We start from the raw sequence: 27,769 nt of genomic DNA, 5'->3' as shown, positions 1-27,769 counted from the left end.
AACAATCAATTGCACAAAAAATTAAAAAAAGAAATTGTACTCCTTTTTTATGTCATGTACTGCTTTTTTTCTATCGAAAATATAAATGTACTTCTTTCTCCGTTTCAAAATCTGGCAACCCTATTGCAGAATGATGACGAAGTGATTTTGTATGGAAAATCATTTATGCCCATATACTTGAATAAAATAAACATACTTAGAAAATATCAACCAATACTTCCCATATACCAAACGAAAGGAAAAAACTTGAATTTTTTAACAACAAAAACAAAATCACTTGAGAGTTTCGAGCATTTTGGTAATAAAAAAATTAGCTAATTTTTCAACAGTGCTTAAAATGCTCAAGTTTTATCGAATTTACTTAAAATTTGTACACAATAACATTTCCATTGCTCTAAGGAACCTATATCCCGAAAATGAAAGTTATATCAGCAAATGATAAGTTGCTAGAGCACTTTGAAGGCTCGGAATTGACCCCAAAATATGCCAATATTTACCGTTGTTTCAATGACAGAAACCGATTTTGTTACTTACAAAAATGTATCTGTCGATAGGTTTGGAACTTGGTATTTAAAACGCCATACTTTCCTTTGAAATCGCTTTATTAGTTCTCGTGCTATAATCGTTTTCGTAAAGCTCTGAAAATTACAACTACAACATTTGAGCATAGCCTCCATATAGAAACGTAAGACGTATTCTACGTCAAAAAACGGAATACAGTAAATTGTTCTAAAGACACAATCGTTCTCGCCGAAGCCGATTAGAGATCATTATTGTCCAGTTTCATAGCCCTTCAAAGGATCTCCCGAGAACTTTAAAATTAAAGGGTATGCAACTCAGTAAATTTGGGTACCTAGCTTCGATGAAAGCTGTTGACTCTCGAATACACTTTTCGGCACTCGTTTTCCTATATTTTTAATGGCGTTTTCGTTTCTACAAAAAACGTTGCCTTCTCATCGCCATCTTCTTATTGTTTGTGCGTGGAGGGCAAATGGAAGGTTGCATTTTACGGTAGAAACGAAATCGGCATAAGTTATTTTTACAGATAAAAAGTAGGAAAAAACTAGCGATGGATCGGGGGTTTTCATAGATCTTTGACAAATAGTATTCAATCGTTACGTAATTTCACCAAAGGTCAGATTTATGTATACCTGTTAACAATGCGACTCTCCTTATACATACATTATACATTGAACATTTCTGTAAATAAAATCCAAAATTACAATTTTACGACTCATCGTGTTTCGAAAATCAAAATTGAGCAAATGCGAGCAAATTATTTTTTCTTTAATTGCCCAAAGATAACTGTTGGGAATTAAAGCAAAAATAACACGAATTCCGTTTGAGTATTTGTTATCTCAGTTTAATATACAAAAATTGCGGGTGTTTACGGGAGAGTTTATGGCGATTAAGAGGAGTTTATTATCTGCATTAAATAATATAAGTTAATAAGATACAATTTCATGTAATTGCACTTACTTATTTGCAATTTTTCCCGTCAACCTGCCTTTTCAATAGCCTTGCTTTTTATAATGAGAAATGGTTGCTACAAATATGTTTGGTATCTTACAAATATGTTTGCAGGGTGACTTACATAACAAAGATTTACAATTTTAGTTAGTTTTCAAATTAATATCGTAAATGTCAGATCACAGTCTGACATAAATAAATACGAAATTGCCGGTTGCACGTTCAAATGCTTAACAAAACACAGTTGCCGATGAAACAAGTAGAACGACTGAAAGCGTGGAGAAAAATAAATCACATCATTGACTGTTTTCGGGTTGACAGTTATTTACGAAGATAATTTACGTCCATTCGTAGTTCGACTTGAAGTGGCCCCAATGCAACGAATTCGAGAGGCCGGTTAGCGTGAAAGAAATTTTTAAGCAGCTTCAGTCGCGCGTATGGCTTAGAGATGGGCACGGGCCTAAATTTTCAGGCCCGACCCGGCTCGAGTGCAAAATCAACTTTCAAAAACATGCACGAGCCCGCACGTTAAGAATTTTAGTGGGGCCCGGCCCGGTCCGGCCCAGCACGACGGTACACGTCCCAGCCCGGAAATAAAGAGTCACTTTTTATTGTATGTATACATGTGTTAATATTTTTAATTTTGGGTTTATGTATGTATATTTACCTAAGCGAATAAATTTTTTATATCAAAGATTTGTATAATATATTTTCTGGGAAGTAGAAAAAGTGGAAAGTATTTTATGTACAGATATGTAAACAAAACTTCTAAGTATCTTATTTTTTCTATCGGTCTCCAAATATTTCTTTTTTGCTTTTCTCTTATCAAAAGAGTTTTAATAAGTCCCATTTTTTTGTATAAAAACAAAAGCTTATCTAAATTTGTAGTATTAGCAACGGCCTTTTTCGTGCTTATTCGTGCTTTTATGAAATTTTACTGAACGACCATGCACGCACGAGTTCGTGCTGACAGCAAATATTTCGGCCCGTGCCCATCTCTAGTATGGCTAAACACGTAAAGCCTTTTATGCAGCAAATAGCTTAAATGACTCCAATCGAAGAGGGCGAACTTAGGACCCTACAACTGCTCCAGTTTCGGGCAGGTTGCGAAAGAATGCAAGAAAAGGAAGCGCGAGCAAGGCCCCTGCTTCAAGTGTGGCAAGCAGGACCACCAGTATAAAATCTGCCCACTGAAGATAGTATAAACCAGGGATCGGCATTCTAACACATTCAAACGATTCAAAACTGAGACGGTGTGCGTTAAATACACTGCTCAGCTGCCACTCTTCGTATACGTGTCAAACACACATGTGCTCAGAGAGCTATGGCCTGTCCACCACTGGTATAAACCATTAATAGATCAGAATCTGATCCCTCGGCAGTTTATTTTAGAGAAATGCTAAGTATCGCCTTTTATGGTAAATACCCTAAAAAGTTCTAAATTTGAAAATTTTGTTTCCATGTTCGATATGGCTAGTTCAAAAAGTTTTTTGTTTAGCGATCGTTGGTAGAAACAAACCCACACCGCGTTCTCAACAATGCATATGTGCCACAGTTTAGAAACCTCGGATGAAATTTAATTAAGCCATGTGAAAAAGTTTTTGTTTTGATAAAATACCGAAATATTGTAAAACCTTTGTTTTTAGACTTAATTCCAGATTTTTACTCGGTAGAGCTTTTTTTGGAGAAAATATAACATTTCTTTGTACATAACTTGAAATAAGAAAGTACGTAAATGAATTCAGCATTCCAATTTTCAAAAATAAATCGGCTCTAAATACTAAAATGTGTGGTATAGCTAAAAAGAAAGATATCAAAAGTACATACTGAGAAACAAAGCGGTGTGGATCTCAATACAAAAACTTCGGAAACCCAATTGACTTTCAAAGAAATTTGAAATATTGATAATTCAGTTTTGGCAGAAAAGTTTAGAGAAATGATTGAAATTACCTACTTTGAGAGAAGAAGTCCCAGATATTAACTGTGAGGCAAGGATTTTACTATCAACATTCTGTAAGGAAGACGACTGTCATTCGGGGAGAAAAATGAGGTTGAACACATTGTCGAAGATTTTCTTAAGGAGGGCATAATAAGGAATAGTGGTTCACCCAACGCATCACCGATAGTTCTCACAAAAAAATAAGTCGAGGGCTACTCGAATCTGCGTTAACAATAGAAATTTGAATAAATTGATTGCAAGAGACAAATATGCACTTCTATTAATCGAAGATTGTCTAGAGTACTTAACAATAACAATAGATAGGCGCTTACGCAATATGTTAGTATTTGGCTTCTCTTCTCTTCCGATTTATGGCGTGCGCGAGGAGGGAACTACAGTTTTACGCCGACACCGAACGGCGATCGTATTTTTTTATGAGAAGCTGTTTTTCATGACAAATACACTCGGAGGTTTGCGATTGCTTGTCGAGAGCGACAGCTTTAAAAATAATTTTTGTTTTATTTTTTTGTAGGTTGCTCTGAAACTGAGCTCGAAACAAGGCCCTGTATTTTTTCAGTTATAGATCTCGAGTCAGGCTTTTCAGATGGCAAATGAATCAATTAAATACACATCCTTCGAAATTGTGGACCCTATATATAATTTATTTTAATTCGTTGAATTGCGGTCCAAAGTTATAAATTTATTATCAGATTTAATAAATTCAAAATGGCCTAATCAATGTCACTTCCAAAAAATTTTGCGACGTCAATGAAGCTCTTTCTTCTCTTCTTATTTGGCGCTGTATTCGCCTAAGTGATTTTGGCCGAATTCAACAAAGTACGCCAGTCACTTCTCTTCTGTGCCAACCGAAGCCCTTTAAAATTAACTTTTTAGATGTTTTTGAGATTGATGATTACGAATTAGATGTTATATTCAAAATGGCGTACCCAGGACGGAGTCAGAAAAATTTCAAATGGTGAATTGCAGCAGAGATGACTTCGGGTTGCTGTTTGGGAAGTTAATGTTAAATTCTCAAAATTAAAAAATAGCACGACCGGTATAGTGGATCGAGATCTACTTAAATTAAAAAATATCACAACTCTATTTTCAATGTTGATGGTTACGAAGTTTACTTGAGATGTTGAAAATATAAAATTACATATGCATATGTCCAATATGATAGACAAAATATTTTAAACATTTTGTTACAAATACTTTTAAAGGTTTTGAGGTCTTTAATAACAAAACTGACTCCAGATTTGCAAAACAATAAAATCTTCCAATGTTAATCAGAAAGTTAGCATCAATAAGTATTAAAAACTTAATAAGTGTTAAACTTTATCGACGAACGAAAATCACGCTCTACAAATCTCTCATCATGTCCATCCTTTTATCATGCCGTCCGTTTATATGGCGCTGAAACTTGGACGATGTCGAACACAGAAGAGAAGGCTTTGGGGGCTTTCGAGGGAACTATTCTACGCAAGATCTACGGCCGTTTTCGTGGACGACGGGTATCGTAGAATATGGAATGACGAACTGTATGAGCTTTTTAACGGCATAGTTAAGCGCATAAAAATACAGCTATTACGTTGGCTTGGACATATTGTACGCATGGATGACTACGCTCCGGTGAAAAGATCCTTCGACTCCGCAACCATAGGTGGACAACGAAAGCAAGGAGACCCACGAACGCAATGGAATGACCAAGTGCAGAAGGACCTGTTTGCGCTCGGGATAACCAACTGGCGCAAATTCGCACAGGAGAGAAGCAATTGGAGAAACTTTTTGGTCTCGGCCCAAACCGACAAACGGTTGTAGTGCCAAATAAGAAGTACTCTCTAAGTTCTTCTGTATCGCAAAGGTTGTCACGGTACACAGTAGGGCCAAGCGTGCCCAAATCTAAATTTATTTAAAATGCTGTTTTTGCAAAAATAAAAACGCAGGTTTATTCGCATTTAAATTCTACAAGTGGGGGTAAGTTTTCAGCTTTCCATCGTTTTTCGGCTGAGAGATATGCGTGTCCAAACTTAACAAATTTGACAAAAATTTTTGTTTTTTTTAAACTGAGAAATTCAAATGCGCAATTCAAATAGTTACTGTAAAAAAGCGGTATTACAATTCGTTATTTTGTTTTTTTTTCATTACTTAAAATGAAGTGTAATTTTCAAAACCATTTTTTGTTAATGCGCAAAGCGCTTTTAAATTTGACAATACTGCAATAAAGTATGTTGCTTCCTTATAAAGAATCCTAGTTCAAAACCAAAAGCACTTTGCGCATTTTTAAACAAATTTGTTTTAAAAATTTCACTTTGATTTTAATTAAACACAAGAGCATATACTTCTGGTGAAGTTTGATTCTATTTCAATTCGAACTTAAACTGTTTATTGTTTTAAGGTGGCTCAATGAATAAGAAGCGGATTTAGTTCTTACAAAGGACTTCAAAAACTTTAGAGAGATCTATAATAGGAACACGAGTCGCGCTGGCAATTCGAAGACGTTTTTAATAGATTTTTAGCTTCATCAGATACTCTGTTGCCAGTGGTCACAAACCGGAGATCTTTCTTTGTCAAAGTAATGGAGTTAGTAGAACTTGAAGCGAATAATGGATGAAATTTAGATTCAGACTGTGAGGAATAAGTGTCACAGTGTATAGAGCTTATCATAACTATAAGACACCCAAATTATGACAAGTTTTGACTATTTTTTATTGTTATTTAATGTAATTATTTTTTACAAAAATATTGTTTATTAAACTTAGTAAATATATCGATGTTTTTATTTAAGTATTTAAAAAAGATTTTGAGTACTATTTTTGTAGCCCATTCAATTTTAGTACATTAAACTGCCAGTTTGAAGGAGCTACGGACTAGGGATGTTGCGAATGTGGAATTTCAGACATCCGCGGATGCGAATATCTAACAGCTAACATCCGCGGATACGGATGCGAATGCGGATGTCAGGTATCTTTAAGAAGCAATTAGAAACTAGCTTAATGGCGAGATCGTTGGTTAAAGAGTACTTACAAGCCAAACCAGAGTTGTCAGGTTTTTCTAAAGCTTTTTAAAAAGAATTCTTCGTTCTCATTCCTTTGGCTATTTAAAAATTTGGGGAATCTGTAACTTCATCAGCGTTTTTCGATTTTAGTTTTTGTAATTCATTTTTAATACTTTCTCTGCGACTGGTTTAAAAAATGTGTGCTTATAGCGAGCTAAATAGGTGGATATGGAAAATAGAATATTATTATCCAGGAATGAACAAAATTCTGTTTTCAAAGTTGTGGCTGCCAGCCGAATCGGATCAGAATATTGCACCCCATTTTTTATAAGCATTTGAATATCAGATAGTTACGTAATTCTTATCTAATTAAAGGTCAGACCTATAGCTTTTTAATTGTTTGAGCATCGATTCTCTTTATAGCCAGACATTGATCATTTCTGCTGGAAATCCCTATTGAAGGAGCTTACTCTTTGACTTTAAATCGCAAAGAAGCGGCAGTTTTACCATAGAAATTTTTAGTCAAGGATCCTATGTATATCCCTATGAAAAAATATTGCCCGACAAGTAAACAAAATTACCGTTTTTTAAATTTTTGCTAAAAATAAATTCCTCAAAGAGCCTCATTTGAAATTATTGAAGCCAATATACAGGGTGTCCCAGAAGTAACCTGCCAAACTTTAGGGGAAGGTAGGTGGGGGGTGGGCTCTCTGATAAACAAAAAATTTTCATGTAAAAGTGTTACCGTTTTTGAAATATTTAAATTTTTTTGAATTAAAAAAATCGTGCCTTTTCATGTATTTTCTTTAACTGCATCTACAAACCAGGCTATACTTAGTAAATTTTTTATGTAAAATAACGGGTGATTTTTTTGAGGTTAGGATTTTCATGCATTAGTATTTGACAGATCACGTGGGATTTCAGACATGGTGTCAAAGAGAAAGATGCTCAGTATGCTTTGAAATTTCATCATGAATAGACTTACTAACGAGCAACGCTTGCAAATCATTGAATTTTATTACCAAAATCAGTGTTCGGTTCGAAATGTGTTTCGCGCTTTACGTCCGATTTATGGTCTACATAATCGACCAAGTGAGCAAACAATTAATGCGATTGTGACCAAGTTTCGCACTCAGTTTACTTTATTGGACATTGAACCAACCACACGAATGCGTACAGTGCGTACAGAAGAGAATATTGCGTCTGTTTCTGAGAGTGTTGCTGAAGACCGTGAAATGTCGATTCGTCGCCGTTCGCAGCAATTGGGTTTGTGTTATTCGACCACATGGAAGATTTTACGCAAAGATCTTGGTGTAAAACCGTATAAAATACAGCTCGTGCAAGAACTGAAGCCGAACGATCTGCCACAACGTCGAATTTTCAGTGAATGGGCCCTAGAAAAGTTGGCAGAAAATCCGCTTTTTTATCGACAAATTTTGTTCAGCGATGAGGCTCATTTCTGGTTGAATGGCTTCGTAAATAAGCAAAATTGCCGCATTTGGAGTGAAGAGCAACCAGAAGCCGTTCAAGAACTGCCCATGCATCCCGAAAAATGCACTGTTTGGTGTGGTTTGTACGCTGGTGGAATCATTGGACCGTATTTTTTCAAAGATGCTGTTGGACGCAACGTTACGGTGAATGGCGATCGCTATCGTTCGATGCTAACAAACTTTTTGTTGCCAAAAATGGAAGAACTGAACTTGGTTGACATGTGGTTTCAACAAGATGGCGCTACATGCCACACAGCTCGCGATTCTATGGCCATTTTGAGGGAAAACTTCGGAGAACAATTCATCTCAAGAAATGGACCGGTAAGTTGGCCACCAAGATCATGCGATTTGACGCCTTTAGACTATTTTTTGTGGGGCTACGTCAAGTCTAAAGTCTACAGAAATAAGCCAGCAACTATTCCAGCTTTGGAAGACAACATTTCCGAAGAAATTCGGGCTATTCCGGCCGAAATGCTCGAAAAAGTTGCCCAAAATTGGACTTTCCGAATGTACCACCTAAGACGCAGCCGCGGTCAACATTTAAATGAAATTATCTTCAAAAAGTAAATGTCATGGACCAATCTAACGTTTCAAATAAAGAACCGATGAGATTTTGCAAATTTTATGCGTTTTTTTTTAAAAAAAAGTTATCAAGCTCTTAAAAAATCACCCGTTACTTCCAGATATTTGCTTCTCCATACTCAAATGCAATGTATGTAGTTAAAATATATTAAGGAACCGTCATAAAATTATGACTATTTTTTTATTGTCTTCAAATACTTCAAGAAAAAGTATATCAGTTAAATCTGCTTCGAAATATAATTGTAAAAACTTTTATTTTTCATTACATTTGCAATCCGGTGTAGCGATAGGTCGTTCATAAAACTTTGTTCGCAACATTGCCATTTCACCAAAAATGCCACTTTGCGACGTCTTATGAATCGCACTAATATGTTTAAAGACATTTTTATCAAAGTTGATAAATATGACATTTGACCACTTTTGTTACACAAATACCACGACCACAGGCAAAAATATTGGCTACAATTTCTCATTTTGTTTGCCATATATACGTTTTATCGGTGCACTTGCACAACATTCGCATTCGCAAAAGCTCCGCATTGATTATTGCGAATGCGAAAGCGAATGCGAATATTAAAATTAATGCGATTGCGAATGCGAATGCGAATATTCGCAACAACCCTGCTACGGACATACCGTTGATTTTTGGTAATTTTTTTGGTGAAGGTGTCGCTCATTTTTCCATATGAAAAAATGGTCGAACATAATTCGTATGGAAAAACGTAAGTCCTAGCTACTTCAAACTTGCACTTTAATGTTACAATGCACAATTAAATCGGTTACAAAACTGCATTCTCAGAATTCTGCTTATCATAACTATACGACACCCATATATTGAAAAGTTTTGACTATTTGTTTTATATTTATGATATCTTAATTATTTTTTTTTATAAATATATAGCTGATTTTTTAATTAATTAATGTTTTTAATTAGATACACTACACTCCATATTTTGTATGCTCAATTTGTAAATCTCTTTGAATTTAAAAAATAATGCAGAATATGCATAATAATGGAATCGTATCAAAGACGAAACTAAAAATAATGTCGATTTTTTTTTTTTAATTTTTCTTAAAAATTATTGTGAGAGAGCTGAAATTATTTTTACTTTCAACTTTGTTTTGACCATGCACATATCCCATTATGTTTTAGATTGGAACGTAAGTTTTTGTATCTATTTCCTAACTGATCTCTACATAAATGACTTTCCCTGTTTCATGCCCTTCCCTAGTGATAACAACAAATACACACATTCAGCCATGCTCCCATTTTCGGAATCGCAAATATTTTGCGTTTTACTTTTCAAATTACAAAATAACGTCCTCCAATATTCGCAAATCGAAATATTTTTGCGGTTTCAAATCGGTTGCCGCTGAGACAGTGGAAAGAAAAGTAAATGGCAAAATTAACATAAATATCAAGCTAGCTTAGTTTTAAATTTATTTTTAATTACGCCCACTATATTTTGTGATATTTTTGGCGTCCTAAAATTAACTTTTTATGTTGATTTTATTTATTTAATTTACTTTTTATTATACACATCTCATTTTTGGGCAACGAAAATTTATCGAAGAAACGAAGATTTACGTTTTGGAGCGGACGATACATGTGCGATAATTGTTGCATACCTTCAAGGGATGGCTTTTAAGTATGCTGGAAACGAAGTGGAAAATGGAACTTATCGATAACAAAAAGTTGCGAATTCAGGAGCACCCAAAAATAAAAACGTACCATTTTTACGACAACGCAAATCACAAAAGTAAGTGAAAATGGGAGCACGGCTGATTGTTACTGTTATAATTTTTTATCGCTATTAAGCTAGTTCTACGTATTGCGAATTCATTGATAAAGCTATCCTCGAAACGAAAGGACTTGTTCTTCCTGATTATATTGTATCCTAAACTTACCTATTTTTAATAAAACTAACTGTGGAAAGACTATAAAAAATTGGCAACTAATGGGTTAAAATATGGTCATCAATGGGTTAAATTATCCATAATTTGCATAATAATAAAATCAAATTAACTTAACATAAGGCATTACCAAAAACTGGGTCACCAATGGGTTAATGCATGATCAATAATGGGTTAAGACGTCAAAAATTTACTCTTAAAGAGTAGTTCAAGCGAGTCTAATGCAAAGAAAAAATTTTCAGAATTATGAGCACCCGCTTATATGGGCCGGCCCTAGTGTGTGGTAGTACAAAATATTTTTTATTGCCTGGTCGCGTACTGATTTATGATCATCGTAAAGCATTGATAGTATAACATTTGCTGAATGAGCAAAGTATGAGTTACTGAGTTCATAACTTGCCGCTCCTTGGAGCGAAGAAATTGCGCTCTGGTATGGTCTGGTCAAAAGAATCTTTATTGATTGTTTTGTATTCCTGTGTTATTTAATAAAAAAATTAAAGACTAACTGCAGGTTTTACCAGCAATTTAAGTGAAAAATGGTTTTCCCTTTTGGTAGTTTTCATAATAAATTCGTGAACCTGGATATAATTTTCGCGAAGAAATTTAAATGTTTTATTCAACATTCATTCGATGGCATTTGATGTAGTCCAGGGGTAAAAGCGAGCACTGCCACTCGGTCGGACCCAAGTTCGATCAAAAAAATTGAAAAAATACTTACACAGAAAATGTGTGTTTTTTTTTTAACAGCGGTCATCCCTCGGCAGGCAGTGGCGAGTATACTTCTGCTTGAAAAACTTTCTATTTATATTATTAAAATATTTGATAGAAACCCAACATTTTAACAATGCATTTGAAAAGTCCCAATTTGAGATAAATTATTTGATTAAAAATGTAAAGAGGGTTAATATACATATGTTTCACTTTTCTACAAGACTCACAGTGTGTCGTGTGGAACAAGCTAGATGGAAAAAATTTATTCCCGGATGTCTAGAAAAGGGTAACTTATAACCATTAAGGATATTCCCAGAGCCCCGACTTACACGTTTTTTTATCTCCCAAATTCTACTGAGTGGTGTGAAATTATTTAGAAATCAATAAATAATTTTACTGGAATGAAAAATATTTCAGTCGAACTTCTACATTTTTTAAAAACCTCTCATGGTGGAAGTGTGCAATTTAGCGTGAATTTTTAATAATGGATAATATTTCTGGTGGTATGTGTTATATTTCTTTTACTTAAAAGAAGTTTTGGACTAAGTTTAACATTGGAAAAATAGGTTTTAAAAATAAAAAAAATGAAATTTTTATTTTATTTTATATGTTTAACGGACCAAAAGTAAGATGTCACCACATGTTACCGGGCTGGATTTCGAACATGTGCTAGTAGCTTCTTTTGTGTTTATAAAAATATGCATTTTATGCAGCACAGTAGAGTACAACCTTTTTTTTTATATTTTTATGCAGAACGAACTCTTTATATTACAAGACTGGATTTTTTCGAGGAATGGCTAAAGGTCTTTACACATGATAGAAATTATCACTTTTATAGCTTTCTTAAGTCAAAATTTGAGCTGCATGATGTTACTAAAGTTACTGAAAGAGATATGAAGAAAAACTTGTCTTGCTATTCGTCGAAAATCGCATCTAAACGGCTAGCTGTGGGAAAATCAAAAGAGCGTTTAAGTGCGAATAAAATCTGGATAGAAGCTGACAAGTTTCAATTCCGAATATGTCCTGCGGAAATAAAACCTTTTTTAGTACCCAGAATTACTACTTCTGCGGTGGATACCTCGAAAAGTGTTCGGGGAACCTTCATTTAGAACGAAAAAACGTAGAGTAGAAAATCTAGTTCTGTCGCGAAGTGCTGTAGTTGTTGATGACTGATGCAGACGTATTTACGCGTTCGACAGGAGAAAGGGCCAAATTGAAATAAATAAGAGGAATAAGTGGAAACCCATAATGCGAAAGTTCTGCTTAACAAAATATTTCAATGGAATCTCATAGACAATTAACTGGCATAAGGCATTAGCCTATTACGTAGATTCTAAGTGTACTGCACACTCATACAAGACGACTTGACAGTGGTCCATGAAAGTGGGTCATGACGTGTTTGCGTCATATCACTGTTTGAAGAAGTCTAAAAAGTTCTGTTATCCTTCTGAAGAACATGTGTTTGTATCAGAAGCAATCCCTGTTAGATAAAACCGTACAGCGTTCCATGGAAGCTGTGTGGGAAGGCATAAGCTGTGAATTCCCAAATTCATCGTTCGTTTTTATAGGCACATGGGGTTGTGCCGGAAGCTCTGGCCACAATGCTTACAAACATAGATTTGAGAACAGCGAGGATAATGATGAGTTTCTATTCGAATTTTCATTGGTTCCTCTTAGATAGCTCGGCAAAAACATAACACAATAAAATGCTGGCGTACTACCACGAACAGGGACTTGCTGTTAATGCTGCTAATGATATCAGATCCTCTGTTCATCAGTTTTCGAAGAGTTACTCAAAACGAAACTGTAAAATTGTGTCCAGAACTCATACACCTTGTATCTACCAATGGGACAGAGTCCCTGCTGCAACCAAGTTTTTCCAGAAATGAAACCTGACTGACTTATCGGATGACGAAATTTAGTATAAGTTTCGTCCCATTGTAAATTTTAATATAAATAAATTTTGTTTTATTTTATTGGATGCTTTTGTTATGTACGCAGCTTTGTCGAGAGGATATAAGCCTATAGGACACTTTTATGCTCTCATTCTCTTGTGTTTGTAAATTATATAAAACTTTGTGGAAAAATTGTTGTTGAAAACAACTCGAGATACATCGAAATCTTTCGTCATAGTTTTCACAAATATTATTTTTTAGCTGCGTGCCTTCTACCAGATTAAAGGACAGACTAGTAACTATAGACCAAGGGGTACTTAATAAATATATCATGACAACGGCTTGGTTTACAATAAAATGACTGTAAAATAAACTGATTTATTTCTTACTAAAGTGCAGTTTTTACGCAGTAGGCGTATAGAAAAGTATACCACACTATGGTCTCTCCATGTATGCAACTACAAAGCTTCAATATTCGTTTACATAAATGAATTTCTCCCATGGTGATAGAAAATATAGCTTTCCGAATTCCAGCAACCAAAAATTTTGCGGAATTCGTAATAATTCCAAAACCAGAATTAATCCGAAAAAACGGATGAACGGAAATCAGTGTCCTAAATATACCCAAAGTAACCGAAAATAATTTTGTTCACCTAGTTTGTTCCAGATGATACACTGTGAGGCTCTGCAAATGCATTAAAAGTTAATTCCAGAAATTTTATCTATAGAAAAAGACTCATAAATAAGAAAGTACGAGGCATTACGCATTTCAATGTCTGGTTATCATTACCTCCCAGTTTATTATCATTTTCGCCGTTTTCGACAGCCTGCATATAACATATGATCGATAAAGGAGTCGTATTTAACCGGCCTTTGTATTATAACATATTGCTCTTGTGTGTGAACCAGCGCAGTCTTGCTGAGCAACCGGTGTTTTGATTTATCTATCCGGGATCTTAATAAGTCGCCATATATGTGTTTGGAAAATCTACGTGACCTACACTGGAGTATTGGTTTGACAGGGCGGCAGTTGGCTACTGGCTGCGTAAACCGTCGAAATTCTCTTTTTTGCGTTTCAGTATACACGAAACAAGAACTCGCGAGCAGCAATATATTTACCATATTCACTTCATTAGAGAATGACTTACCCTTTACTGTCCCAGCGTTCCTTCTCGAACCCCTTGTGTATTGATTGCGCGATAGATGATTCCATGAGATCCACGTAACGTACAACTAACGGTGCAAACGTGTCACGCAAATGCTGATGGAAGCGCCCGTTGCGCAAATTATCTGGAAAAAATGTACAAACCCATGGGTACACAATAGGCGTGTTAAACTCATATAAATAAAAAAAAGTTTTGCTTGTATTTAAATTCAAATCCTTTATGGTGATTTCGTTTCCACCAAAAATTTCGCTTTTTGATTGCCCTTTTCTCTTTAAGTGTTCGATTCTAAAATAAAGGCAAAGGGTGAGAAAATTTTGTTTTCGTTTCTTATTATTGCACGCTCTTGTAAAGCAAAAAAGTCACATTCTTTGCCCTGTGAAGCTTTTTCGGGGGAAATGGTTGCCCTGAAAATCAGATGGTTGTTTAAAACGACAATATTATGAAATGCGTGAGCTAGACAAGGACAAGAAGGCAAAAACATGTTCTTTTACAGGGTTGAGTGCAGGGATGGGCGTTTTTGAATGAATTATTATTCAAATAAGAAATAAAATTTTATTCATAACTTTTCTAATTTTGAATGACGAATACATTTTTATTCTTCATTCAAGCAATTTCGAATGATGAATAAATGTTTATTATGCATTATTCAGTATTATTTGAATCATGAATAAAAATTTATTCTTCATTCGAAATTACTTGAATGATCAATAAAAATTTATTTGTTATTTGAAATTACTTGAATAAAGAATAAAAATTGATTCGTCATTCTAAATTATTTGAGTGATGAACAAAAATTTATTCGTTATTTGACATTACTTGAATGATGAATAAAAATTTATTCATCATTCGTAAGTGCTTGAATAAAGAATAAAAATTTATTCGTTATTTGAAATTAATTGAATGATGAATAAAAATGTATTCGTTTTTGTTATTTTATGGCCTTATAACAATTATATTCAACAAATCTTATTGAGCTTGAGGCCGTTTTTAATGAAAAACTTATTGTTGAAATGCAACAATAATTTGAAAAAATGGTAGAAGTGATAGCTATTTCGGAAATCACCACATTTCCTCATCAGACTTCTTTCAGTAGGATTCGAACCGACGATCCCACTGACTCAGCCAGTTGCCTACGCACTGTGCAAGTTCGCCTTGTGAATTCTTTTTGCTTTTTCCACTATTTCATTTGTTAAGCCAACTACAATCAAGCGCAGCTATTCCGCTGCAATTCACATTTGATCATGTGGTTGTTGGTTTTTGTTAATATTTCTATTGCTAGCATGTTTAACTTTTAGGTGTGCTCGTCCTTAAGTTATTTGGTTTTGTTATTTTATGGCCTTATAACAATTATATTCAAAAATTTTTTTGAGCTTGACGCCGTTTTTAATGAAGAACTTATTGTGGAAAAGCAACAATAATTTGAAAAAACGGTAGAAGTTATAGCTACTTCGGAAATCACCACATTTCCTCATCAGACTTCTTTCAGTAGGATTCGAACCGACATCCCACTGACTCAGCCAGTTGTCTACGTACTGTGCTAAGTTCGCCTTATGAATTCTGGTTGCTTTTTCCACTATTTCATTTGTTAAGCCAACTACAATGAAGCGCAGCTATTCCGCTGCAATTCACATTTGATCATGTGGTTGTTGGTTTTGTTGGTTTTTGTTAATATTTCTATTACTAGAATGTTTAACTTTTAGGTGCGCTCGTCCTTAAGTTATTTGGTTTTGTTATTTTATGGCCTTATAACAATTATATTCAACAATTTTTATTGAGCTTGAGGCCGTTTTTAATGAAAAACTTATTGGGGAAAAGCAACAATAATTTGAGAAAATGGTAGAAGTGATAGCTATTTCGGAAATCACCACATTTCCTCATCAGACTTCTATCAGCAGGATTCGAAATAACGATGCCACTGACTCAGCCAGTTGCCTACGCACTGGCCATGTGGTTGCTGGTTTGGTTGGGTTTTGTTAATATTTCTCTTATTAGAATGTTTAACTTTTAGGTGTGCTCGTCCTTAAGTTATTTGTGTGAATTGCAGCGGAATATCTGCGCTTGATTGTAGTTGGCTTAACAAGTGAAATAGTGGAAAAAGCAACAAGAATTCACAAGGCGAACTTAGCACAGTTGTTGTTGTTGTTGTTTCTTTTATTCAGTTATTCATTTTCCTGATTACGCCCATCCGTGGTTGAGTGTAACATCAAACACATTTTGCAAAATTTTTTGGAAGAAGCGAAATCACCATTAGTCTTTTCATATTTGAGTTTTTAGTCTTAGTTTGACGGCGGTGCAATCGGGCCATATGACCCAGTCAATGAGTTTTGTTGTCTAAACTCTTATGTAGTTCTATACCGAAACCCCTCACTAAAGAGAAAAAGAAGAAAAGCCATGTTTATGATTGACAGGCTGAAAGGCCGAGGCAGACTTTTTATGAGAATACCGTCGGCGCTCAGTGATGGAAGCAAATCAGGTGCCAGATAAATCATCGGCTAATATGGTGAGCCAATCGGTGATTTTTGCTGTGATTGATCGCAAAACCCGAAGTTGGCTATTAGAACTAGGAACCTTAGGCATCAAAATCATCAAATTCTATCGCCTTTAAGGCGCAGAAGTTTTGGACCAAAACTCAAGGCTACAAGGTGTCCAGTCCTTAGCAGACTGCGGAAAAGCTTCCTAGGAGCAGACTTTCTGGTCACGGATCGTGGTTAACCCTAAAGTTCTTCTACCACTATTTTTTTTTGAAGTTTCAGAAACAGTTTCCAATTGAATCCACCATCGCTCACTGGACTGACTGAATAGGTGGATTGTAATTTTTAATACTTTTTATACATGTAGATATTTAAACTACCTAACAGACGATATTTTTTATGTATATATGCCATATGTACATATGCAGGTTACATATATACACACATACTTGTATGTACATTGGGGTGGTCCAAAAAAAAGGTTAAAATGTTAAGCTCTCACCCTCTATGATATTTCTAAATGAAAAAAGAATACTACCCATATTTTTTTGTTAGCAAAAATGATATTTATAACTGTTATGTCTCTAGGGCCAATTTTTCAATTTCCTATGTGGTAGGTTAAGGAGCTTTTCGACCGGTTTAATAAAAAGCAAACAATGTTCATTTTTCCTACTACGCATTTCGATGTTATTGACATCTTCCTCAGGGAGTTGATATCAGTGTGTGTTTTTTGTTATATTTTTTTTATGTTTATCTAATGTAAGTTATGTTTTTCAGCAAAAAATTGTTATAGCAACGAATTGTAATTGTTATAACTTTTATGTACATACATGTGTGCCTATTCGGTTGTTTTTATGTTTTGTTTTCAATAAACACCAGACTCCCTTACACTACCCCATATTTAGAACTGTCGAAAAGATCATGAAGTTTTCCATGTATTTTATATGAAAAAAAACTTTTTCGTGGAAATTGTTTAGAATTCTTTAAAATCAATATTTTGTGACCGGAAAACTCTGTTTCTCTTCCAATAATAACACCCAACTGTTTATTTTAGCATTTTTTAATATTATTGATTTTTTATGGTTCCCCCGTTGCATTTTTTGGGGTTTCTGGTGACCTGCAAATTATAGTCAGTATTCAAAAATGGTTATGATAAGAGCGGGAAAAAATGTTCATGACACTTGCATTACAAAAGGTTAAAACCCATTTAAAAATGCAAAATGTTTCCGAAACTTGTCAAAAACAATTCTAGAATTCCGAGCGGAGTGACTCTTATGAAAAGGATCGGAAGTGCATTCTTATGGTTTTCTGTCTTCTTGAGAAAAATAATATGTAAGTATTTGTAAACTGATGTTATTCTACATATCGATGGCTGAGTGGAAGATCGACCTATCTCGGCAACCAGTTCGAAAACGCTCTATCTCAAAAAACTTTTCAAGAACGCCCTATTTCAGAATTCGTTTCAAAGACGTCCTATCTCAGCTGCCGATTCAAAAACGCCCTATATCAGCATATTTTCAATAAATTTTGAAGTGAGATAGGGCGTTTTTGAACCGAATTTTAAAATAGGGTGTTTTTCAATTAAATTCTGAAATAGGGCGTTCTTGAAAAGTTTTTTGATATAGAGCGTTTTCGAACTGGCTGCCGAGATAGGTCGATCTTCCACTCAGCCATCGATATGTAGTATAAAAGTACGGATATAAACTTAAAAACAGAAAACTGGAAACACAAATACAAATATTACAGCATACCACTTACCATCTGCGCGCAAGTAATCGTTAAGTATTTGAAATAGTGGAAATGAGTCCCACGTATCAGGTGCCTGTTCGGAAAGAACCCTATCCATGTCCACGGCAAAGAGAGACCAGAAAATCTCTGCATGTTCCACCAACAGATCGCTAAACCAAGCGAATGCCTAAACAGCGTAGAATAAGAATTGGGAAAAAGCATAGCGTAAGACACAGCAAATAGATTTATATATATATGTGCTATATTAAGGCGGTCCAAAATTTGTTTTCCAGCCACCCCCGGAACTGAAGTATATAGAAAATAAGAAGAAAATATTGTTTTCAAATTGTTAATATTTATGTTAAGGTGCAAGCTTCCAATTTATTTTATATGAAGAAAATGCATGCGAAAAATATATTTTCTCTGTGTAGATACATAAATACATACATGGAAACCTTCCAACGCCCAGTTGGTCCACAATGACATTTGATACCCAGTTTGTGCCCGTAATGTAAAAAATTAGTATATTTATATACATGAATTTCAATGTGAAGTCAAAATAACAAAAGCAAAATGGCCGATCCAATATAGAGGCGAAAATCTTATAAACAATATTTTATGTAAAAAATAATAAGAATAGTTAATTAATTAATGCATAATTAATTAATTAGTTATTCTTTAATTATATTTTTAAAGAGATTTTGGGGTCGCTAAATTCGAATCTGAAATCAAAATAATAAAAACAAAATAGCCGTTCCAATATAACGCCTAAAACCAAAAAAATGGGTTAAATTTGAAAAATGTTAATTTGGGTACAAAATTCGCCTTAAACAAAATGTCGGAAACGGTCGCAGTCAATAAGTAGTTTTATAGTTTGGAATAAAATTACCTTGAAATAAACATAATTTTTTGTGAAACAGTGAAAAGGACTTATATCTTTTTCTTTAAACTCAAGTGAATTAATTACTAAAAACACAGGCCTTCGATGGTCTAACCTTAGAAAACTAATTAGCAATTCTGGCAGGTATTATGAAAAAATTTTATCACGTAAATTTTCCGAGAAAATTGGTTTTTTACTTTCCTTAAGTTGCCGCGTATTTCAAGCGTAAACTTCGAAATTCCATACAATTTCTGATTTACTTAAGGGCTGTTTACATACGACTATTGCTTTGCTGTGCTTCAAAATTCCGCTTTGACAGATAAGTTCAATACATGATTGTATATGAGGGTTGCTAAATAGAATGCGAAAAAAGCAAAACGAAGCAAAATCATGTGCAACTCTCAACTTTTGCGCGCTTTGGCGATCAGCTGTATACATGTATCTTTTCTCACGCACTTACATTTGAATTTAAAGGCAAATATGAATTATTATTGTTAGCATTAATGCATATTATTATATTTTTACCTTTTTTGCACAGATAAAAAATGGAGGAAAAATACAACCCAGAGGCTGTCAAAGCGTTTATTGTAGCATGCCTTCTACGCTTCACGCTTTGTTGTTAAAGTTCGAATTGTCAATGCCTTTCCTTTCTCATTAAATAGGCGTGCGATGGTTTCCGCCTTGAAAAATTAATAAGCAATTTAGTTAGGAGTTAGGTACTAGCTACGAAAAAATAGCAAAAAATTCCGTCACATAATTTTTCCGAGAAAATTACTTTTATTATTTTTCTTAGTGTTACCACGCATTACTGGCGTTAACTTCGAATTTTAAATAGTTTTTCTTATTTACATAGTCTTAAGGGGCACTTCTAACTAATACGGTTTTTTTTTTAGTAAAAATTGTATTTTTAATTATTTAATGTTTGTTTTTCTTTCACGAAAATTGTTAAAACTTACTTTTTCAGTTTTGTTAGTGTTAGCGCGTATTAATAGCGTTAACTTCGAATTTTCATAAGCTTTTATTATTTACTTAGCCTTTTTAGGGGTATTTTTAATCATTGCTATTTGTTTTTAAAGTAAAAATTTAATCATAGGTTGGATAACTTTTGGCTTTTCATGAAAATTGTTAAAAATTCTAGAATATGCATTTCATCAATTAAATCTCGTTGAGTTAGCCAAAAACAAGGCTGAATTTTTATTTAGCACACCTAGATATTTAAAAATATAATATAATTATTGGAAAGGGGGAAATATTATTTAATTTCGCATGCCTGTGATATTAATCAGTAGAACATATTAAAAACGTTACAAATAATTCATTATATATTACTCACTTGTAGAAGAAAAACCAATTTTAAAAATTTAAAATCGATGGCTGGCCAACCTTAAATAATAAAATCCCAAAATCGATAGTTTTTTGGGATTTATGGGCACGAAATAGGGACCAAATATCACTGTGCGGCTCATCAAATATTAACCGATTTCAACATTAAAAAATGCGGGATTTTCGCCCATATGCAATAATTCTGGGGTGGCAGCAGGAAAATTGAAAAAGTTGATTTTCCTCGAAATTTTTCGACCACCCTAATGAATTGTAAATGTTGTACGCATTCAAATGCATGCATGTAGGTACATGTGCATGTGCGTTTATTAGGAGCATAGCATTACCAGTGTCAACAAATCAGTCATTTCATTAATACGTATGTTAGTTAATTTCTTATATTTTGAAATGGCCAAACAGTTATTAATCAGTTTTAAAATGCCAATAATTTTTATGTTCCGTTTTTAAATTGCCAAAATGACCACTTTTAAACAAACACAAAATTATTATACCCAAAGATTATATCCAATTTACAAATGAAATTACCAAAAAAGTATGTAAACAAATGGATGTGTAGCTTTTAAATTACTACTATGTATAGTTTTTCAATCACCAAAAATTGGTGTTTAATTTTTAAATTTGCAAAAAAGTGCTTCCTTCAAAAAATTTTGTCTAGTTTTTAAGTTACCAAAAATGAATGTCGCGATTTAAAATTACAACAAATATATAACCGTATTTCAAACGAAATACATTTTTAACGTTTCGTTTTTGAATTGCTTGTTTAAATGCTTGCTTAATTTGCTTGACTTACGAGAATGTAATGCCCCTAAGGCCATGCCTAAATACATACATATACATATACCTGTGTTCGCGGCTTAACAACTTAAGTCGGAATGTTGGCTTCAATATAATGCTTCATTCCGTTTATTATTTAAACCGCAGGGAACTTTTTTATGAGGCTAATGGGAATATTTTGGGAGGGTTAGTGGAATCGGAATTATTTCTTTCATGTTTATTTGCCAATAGTGCGTCATTCGCACGCGTAAATTAATCTAGAACCAACCTCCCGACTTAATCTTCTATGTGATATGAACACAGCTATGTGCATTTATGTTTAGTAACTATTTATGCACTAAAGAGAAGTTAATGAAAATTTAAAATGATGTTGGAAAACGAGTTTGCATGTAGATATGCAGTAGGCATGTATGAATTTATGCATAAGCATATGTATGTATGTTGTTTTAGAGTTTTACTAATAATATGGGATTCAAACTACGCAAAGTGTGTTTATAAGAAGTGTGAATATCTTAAATTTAGGTGGGTATAAACTTGCGAAACTCGATCACTAAAATACGTAATTTGAAAAACGAAAAATTACAAAATGCTTACCATTGAAAGTATATGTACATATATTTTAAAAGCAAAGTGTGCAAAGAAATTCATTTTAAATTGCATTCTGTTTAACAGCAGCATCTACGACTACACTGAAAATTTGTATAACAGGCTAACCTAATATTCACGCACGCCGCCTATTTACTGTCAAAAATTTCTCATGCACATACAACTTGTATGGGACCAACCGAAATTGAGCGGCGTGCGTATGAAGCTAACTCAATTTCCAATTTTTGTTCTGCGTGACATTTTGATTTGACGTTTCGCTCAATGAAATCAAATGCAAACGCACGCAAGCCATGTTCGGGTGACGAAAAAAAAACAAATTCGACGGCGTGCGTACCAAAACGCAAGCCGCGAATATTAGGTTAGCCTGTAATTCGTATAATTCGACACCACACGTATGTACAAATACAGCAAAAGAAACTGTTTAACAAAGCCTACTGCGCCCGCTGGCCTATTGCCACCTTGGCTATAATATCACTGCAGGGTTCAGAGGTAGAGAAGTTAGCTAGCGACTATTGCAATAAGTTTTTTTAATGGTGACAGGCCAAAATTATCTTTCCATTTCAACTACGACCTTTAAAAATTGCAAATCTTCCACAACTTAATACTTTAGCTACAGATATTTATTTTATGTAATAATTTCTCGAAGAAACGACTCTAATGTTTTTACACTGATCTTCGAAGTTTATCCTTAACAAAGAGTTTTCGGTTCAATATATTTAATATGAAAGTATATCTATAAACAGGCAGATGTTTAAAACTCAAGAACCGTTTTACAAGGTACCGGAGAAGGTAATAAAGAAATGAGTAACACATTTATTTTAATCCTTTTTTGGTACATTGTAAATTTGTAAATACTGTAATGGGTTTAATTATTTCTGTACAAAGTGTCACATGTCTCACTAGCTTATGCATATTACAAAAGGAGTAAAAAAATTAAAAATTAATATTTAAATTTACCTATGTCGACTCAATCAAAAAGGTATAAATTATTTTGCAATTTTTATTTCAGTATTTCAATGATATGTTTAAGACTAATTGGTGAATCACATTGGAGTTCAAGTTGAGAACTAGCTTTTTCCCTACTATGATCCTCCAACTGTTGACAAAACAACGTTGGAAATTTGAGAAATGCTTTAGTTCTCAACTTAACCTCAAGTTGAGATCAAATCTAAATGTTTGTTGGGAAGTGACACTTCGGCAGGTTAACCAGGGTTTTGCAAATACATTTTTGTTTGATAGTAATTTTCATAATAGCCGTCAGCTCGAATGAAAGCTAAAGTATAACTGAACTTGTCTCGTAATTTTACGAGGCTCGTAAACTGAGCTCCATACAAATTTCGACAGTTCTTTTACGAGGCTCACGGTGTTCTTGAACCAAATTCAACTGAGTCGGTCTGGAACGATGGAATTTCCAATTCGACTAATTTGCGGGGACCTTACAAAGTCAGAATATGCGAAGTTTGAAATTGTAGCAAGTGCCGAGCCCTAACCGCCAAAATAACGTAAGCGACATTTTTTTTTCAAAATTTTCTTTTTGATGCAGAAATATTCCTAGAACATCTAGATTAGGACTGAAAACAGTGCTTCCCTGCATGGTTCCTATTTACAATTTACGCGAATGTACTTAAGTAAAGGTTTATATTACTTAGCACTATTTGATATGAACCTTAAATAAATTCCTTAAGGAAGTATGATTTTTATGAATTATGAAAACCTTTAAAAGAACTTGTTAAAAACGCGTCCAACAAAAGCCCTTCTGAAAGCTCTTTTTTGAGTAACGAAAGCAAAAGCCCTCAATTTGTGCCACTCCATACAAAAAAATGAAGGATTAAAGAAAGAAATACATTTTTGATCAGATTTTAGCTCATGAAATTACCTTCCGGGTAGTACTTATGTATGACCCCTCAGCCGTGTACCTGATCAGGAACTTGCACTGTTTTTGCATTTTCCTGAAAAAATTGAGATTTTAACCAAATAAACTAAACAGAAAGAAGGTGAACTCCCCAGATATTCAAGATGTTAGAAAAAACGTTTCGCTATCAATTTGACAGAAAGCCTAACTTTTTCATATCAAAATCTGCTAAAAGTTAGAGGAGTGTCTACATTGGCCTTCATTAAAAAACCAGGACAATTCAAGTGTGGACCTGGACACCAGGAAAATTTGTCTAAATCAGGACAAATCCTGGAAAACCAGTCCGTCTGGTAGCCCTAAACTAAATTTTTTTACAACTATATATATAAAATTAAGTGGCAAAACTTCCTGTTCGCATACTCCTCCTAGACGGCTTGCCCGATATCAAAGAAATTTTCAGGGGTGATTGGGGTCTGTGTGGAGGGTGCACATAAGAAATTTCATGTGTGTATCTTTGCACGTTTTGCAAAAACAAAAAAAAAAAATTAATTATGTTTGGCTTTACGTGTTTTTTTCGGATTTCTATCATTCCTAGACGGCTTGCCCGATTTCAATGAAATTTTCAGGGGTGATTGGGGTCTGTGTGGAGGGTGCACATAAGAAATTTCATGTGTGCATCTTTGCACGTTTTGCAAAAACAAAAAAAAAAATTAATTCTGTTTGGCTTTACGTGTTTTTTTTCGGATTTCTATCATTCCTAGACGGCTTGCCCGATTTCAATGAAATTTTCAGGGGTGATTGGGGTCTGTGTGGAGGGTGCACATAAGAAATTTCATGTGTGTATCTTTGCACGTTTTGCAAAAACAAAAAAAAAAAATTAATTCTGTTTGGCTTTACGTGTTTTTTTCTGATTTCTTTCATTCCTAGACGGCTTGCCCGATTTTAATGAAATTTTCAGGGGTGATTGGGGTCTGTGTGGAGGGTGCACATAAAATGAAATTTTCAGAAGTGATTGGGGTCTGTGTGGAGGGTGCACATAAGAGATTTCTGTCATTCCTAGACGGCTTGCCCGATTTCAATGAAATTTTCAGGGGTGATTGGGGTCTGTGTGGAGGGTGCACATAAAATGAAATTTTCAGAAGTGATTGGGGTCTGTGTGGAGGGTGCACATAAGAAATTTAATGTGTGTATCATTGCACGTTTTGCAATTAATTCTGTTTGGCTTTACGTGTTTTATTGATTTTTATTATTGTTTTGCCGCAAGATTGGCAGTCCTGCCTTTTACTAATAAATAAACAGAAACAGCTGGCGAATGTTTACAATTATTAAAAAACATTGACAACAATTTAATTTATAATCTTATAACTGGAGTCTACTATCGCACCCTTTCCTCAAACGTGTATTAATTCAATATTCAAATAACGTATATTTATATAATTTGAAAAAATCTCCCTACTATACATATATGTACAGCAATATTAACTAACTAGCGAATACCCGGCGTGCTTCGCTGCGCCTTAAAAGTAATTTTGTTTTGTTACTCCCTCTCACAACATTTGAAAATATTAGTTAATGTTGCTGTACATATTTGTATAGTAGGGAGATTTTTTCAAATTATATAAATATACCTTATTGGAATATTGAATCAATACACGTTTGAGGAAAGGGTGCGATAGTAGACTGCAGTTATAAGATTATAAATTAAATTTCCAAGAGAAAGCCGGCTCTTTACATATTTTCTAATTACCTTCGAAAATATATCAACTCAAAAAAAAAATAAACAATGCTTCATAGATCGATTTTTTTTAAATGTAACTTCATAAAGTTCTTTAAAAATATTTTGTAAATGAGGCCATAAGAGCTTAGGGGGAGAGTTACAACACAAAAATACATTTAAGGCGCAGCGAAGCACGCCGAATATATAAACGAATTTCCAACGTTATCGCTACATATTTTTTCAGTGCTTTTGAAAAATACCAAGTATTTTCGAAAATATCTTTTTTGTTATAGAAAAACTTAGTCTAAAGGGGGAATTTGTTTTGCTATACTGTTTGTACAGATCAAGTGAATGCGTAAAATAGTTTATTTTTGTTTTAGTCAAATGCGTTCCTTTAAGCTCAGATGATTGATATTAATTTCTCATTTTCCCCTGTTGTAAATAACCTCGAATCTCTTTGAAGGTCCCTCTACAATTTCGAGCTCAAAAACCATGGGAAAATCATTACGATCACAACATTTAGACAGCACGAGTTGACTTCAGAACCTTTTTATATTTCACAATTGGCCAGATTGGCGGTTGTTTTGACTAGCACGGAAATGACCTAACCCCACTTGCAAAATCCAGCCCCGGGGGCAACACCCCCACCCTATAGTCGGGCCTGCACATATATGTATAAATATGTATACAATCGACTTGTATATATGTAAATATATATAATCATTCATCTAGAACCCACCTGAAAATCGAAAAAGTTACCGTGTTTGAAAAAGGCACTTACCACGATTTTGAACTTCACGTATTCTAACTCGGGAACCCCTTCCGCAAATAATCTTATAGGAAATTCCATCGTTCCAGACCGATTCAGTTGAATCTGGTTCAAGGACACCGTGGGCTAATAAACTTACGAGGTTTACGAGGCTTTTACTAGTTTACCTGAGTTTTACGCCTGATCAAAATCAGTTTTATATGACAGAAAATGCGCAACACCCTGTGCAAAGAAGTTCCAAATTTCGATGAAAATTTTTTGAAGTTTGATTAATTTGATTGTGTTGGTTATTGACCGTTTTATATAATTTAAAAATAAAACATTAAAAGTGTCCATGTTATTGTGGCTTATTAACATTTTATTTTTAATATTTTTATTGACCTTTGTACCATGATTGTTTACTACGAAAAATTTAAAAAGCAACAAAGTCTAAGCGGTAGAAGTTATAGCAGCTATTTCGGAGATCACCACATCTCCTCATCAGACTTCCCTGCTGAAGTCTAGAAAAAAGAAGTCTGATGAGGAGATGTGGTGATCTCCGAAATAGCTGCTATAACTTCTACCGCTTAGACTTTGTTGTTTTTTCAATTTTTCCTAATAAACAATCGTGGTACAAAGCTCAATAAAAATATTAAAAATAAAATGTTAATAAGCCGCAATAACATTGACAAGTACATAGTTTAGGAAGAGCCTGCCTGAAGCTATACAATAAAGCAAATGGATGCATAGAATTGACGACAACAAACACGCTGTCAAATTTAAATAGCGGCAAATCAGCTGCACTTGATAGTAGTTGGTTGAATAAGGAAAATGAATTAAGCTCAGTGGTTAACGCTTCTGACTTTGCACATCGATTACGCAGGTTCGTTCCCTGCTGAAGTCCATTAAAAAGAAGTCTGATGAGGAGATGTGGTATCTCCGAAATAGCTGCTATAACTTCTACCGCTTAGACTTTGTTGCTTTTTCAATTTTTCCTAATAAACAATCGCGGTAAAAAGCTCAATAAAAATATTAAAAACATTAAAAGTCTTTCTGCTTTGTTTACTTTTACTTTAAAAATTTCACAAAAATTAATCAAACATCAGCCTATAGCTCAAAGATAAATTATTAAGTTTAATTAATTTTTGTGAAATTTGTGCAAACTTTGAAACATTCATTTATGTGGTTGCTAGAATAGATTGAATTATATTTGAATGAAAACTAAAAACAAATAAATAAACATAAGTTGCAATCAATATCATTTTGAATTTTGGTGGTAAATTATAGCTGTAGATTGAATTATTTTTTAACGAAAATTATTAAAAACAAATAAATAAACATAAGTTGCAAGCAATTTAATTTTGAATTTTGGTGCTAAATGATAGCTGTAGATCATTATCTAACAAGAACCATATAAATCCAAATTTCAAGTTGTGCAAAAATTATAAAAATTGCAAACGTTTTATTCAGAATATGAAGACAATTAT

The 27,769-nt window shown here is 34.0% G+C and overlaps 1 protein-coding gene across 7 annotated transcripts in view; it reads right to left on the bottom strand.

Annotated features, from left to right (window-relative positions):
- Nucleotides 1–27,769, bottom strand: part of LOC118745696 (calcium-dependent secretion activator) — a 393,045-nt gene that overhangs the window by 112,999 nt on the left and 252,277 nt on the right. For all 7 annotated transcript variants that reach the window (XM_036479292.1, XM_036479290.1, XM_036479296.1 and 4 more), the window contains 2 exons: nucleotides 18,395–18,551; nucleotides 14,148–14,289 (listed from right to left, as the gene is read on the bottom strand). In XM_036479292.1, coding sequence (XP_036335185.1) covers nucleotides 14,148–14,289; nucleotides 18,395–18,551 — 299 coding nt within the window. The remainder of the gene's footprint in view (nucleotides 1–14,147; nucleotides 14,290–18,394; nucleotides 18,552–27,769) is intronic.

This window comes from Rhagoletis pomonella, unplaced genomic scaffold (genome assembly GCF_013731165.1).
Source record: "Rhagoletis pomonella isolate Grant_MI unplaced genomic scaffold, Rhpom_1.0 Rhpom_scaffold_00009, whole genome shotgun sequence".
Taxonomy (NCBI): Eukaryota; Metazoa; Arthropoda; class Insecta; order Diptera; family Tephritidae; genus Rhagoletis; species Rhagoletis pomonella.
Note: the sequence above shows the minus strand (reverse complement) of the source record. Positions and strands in the feature narration are given on the sequence as shown.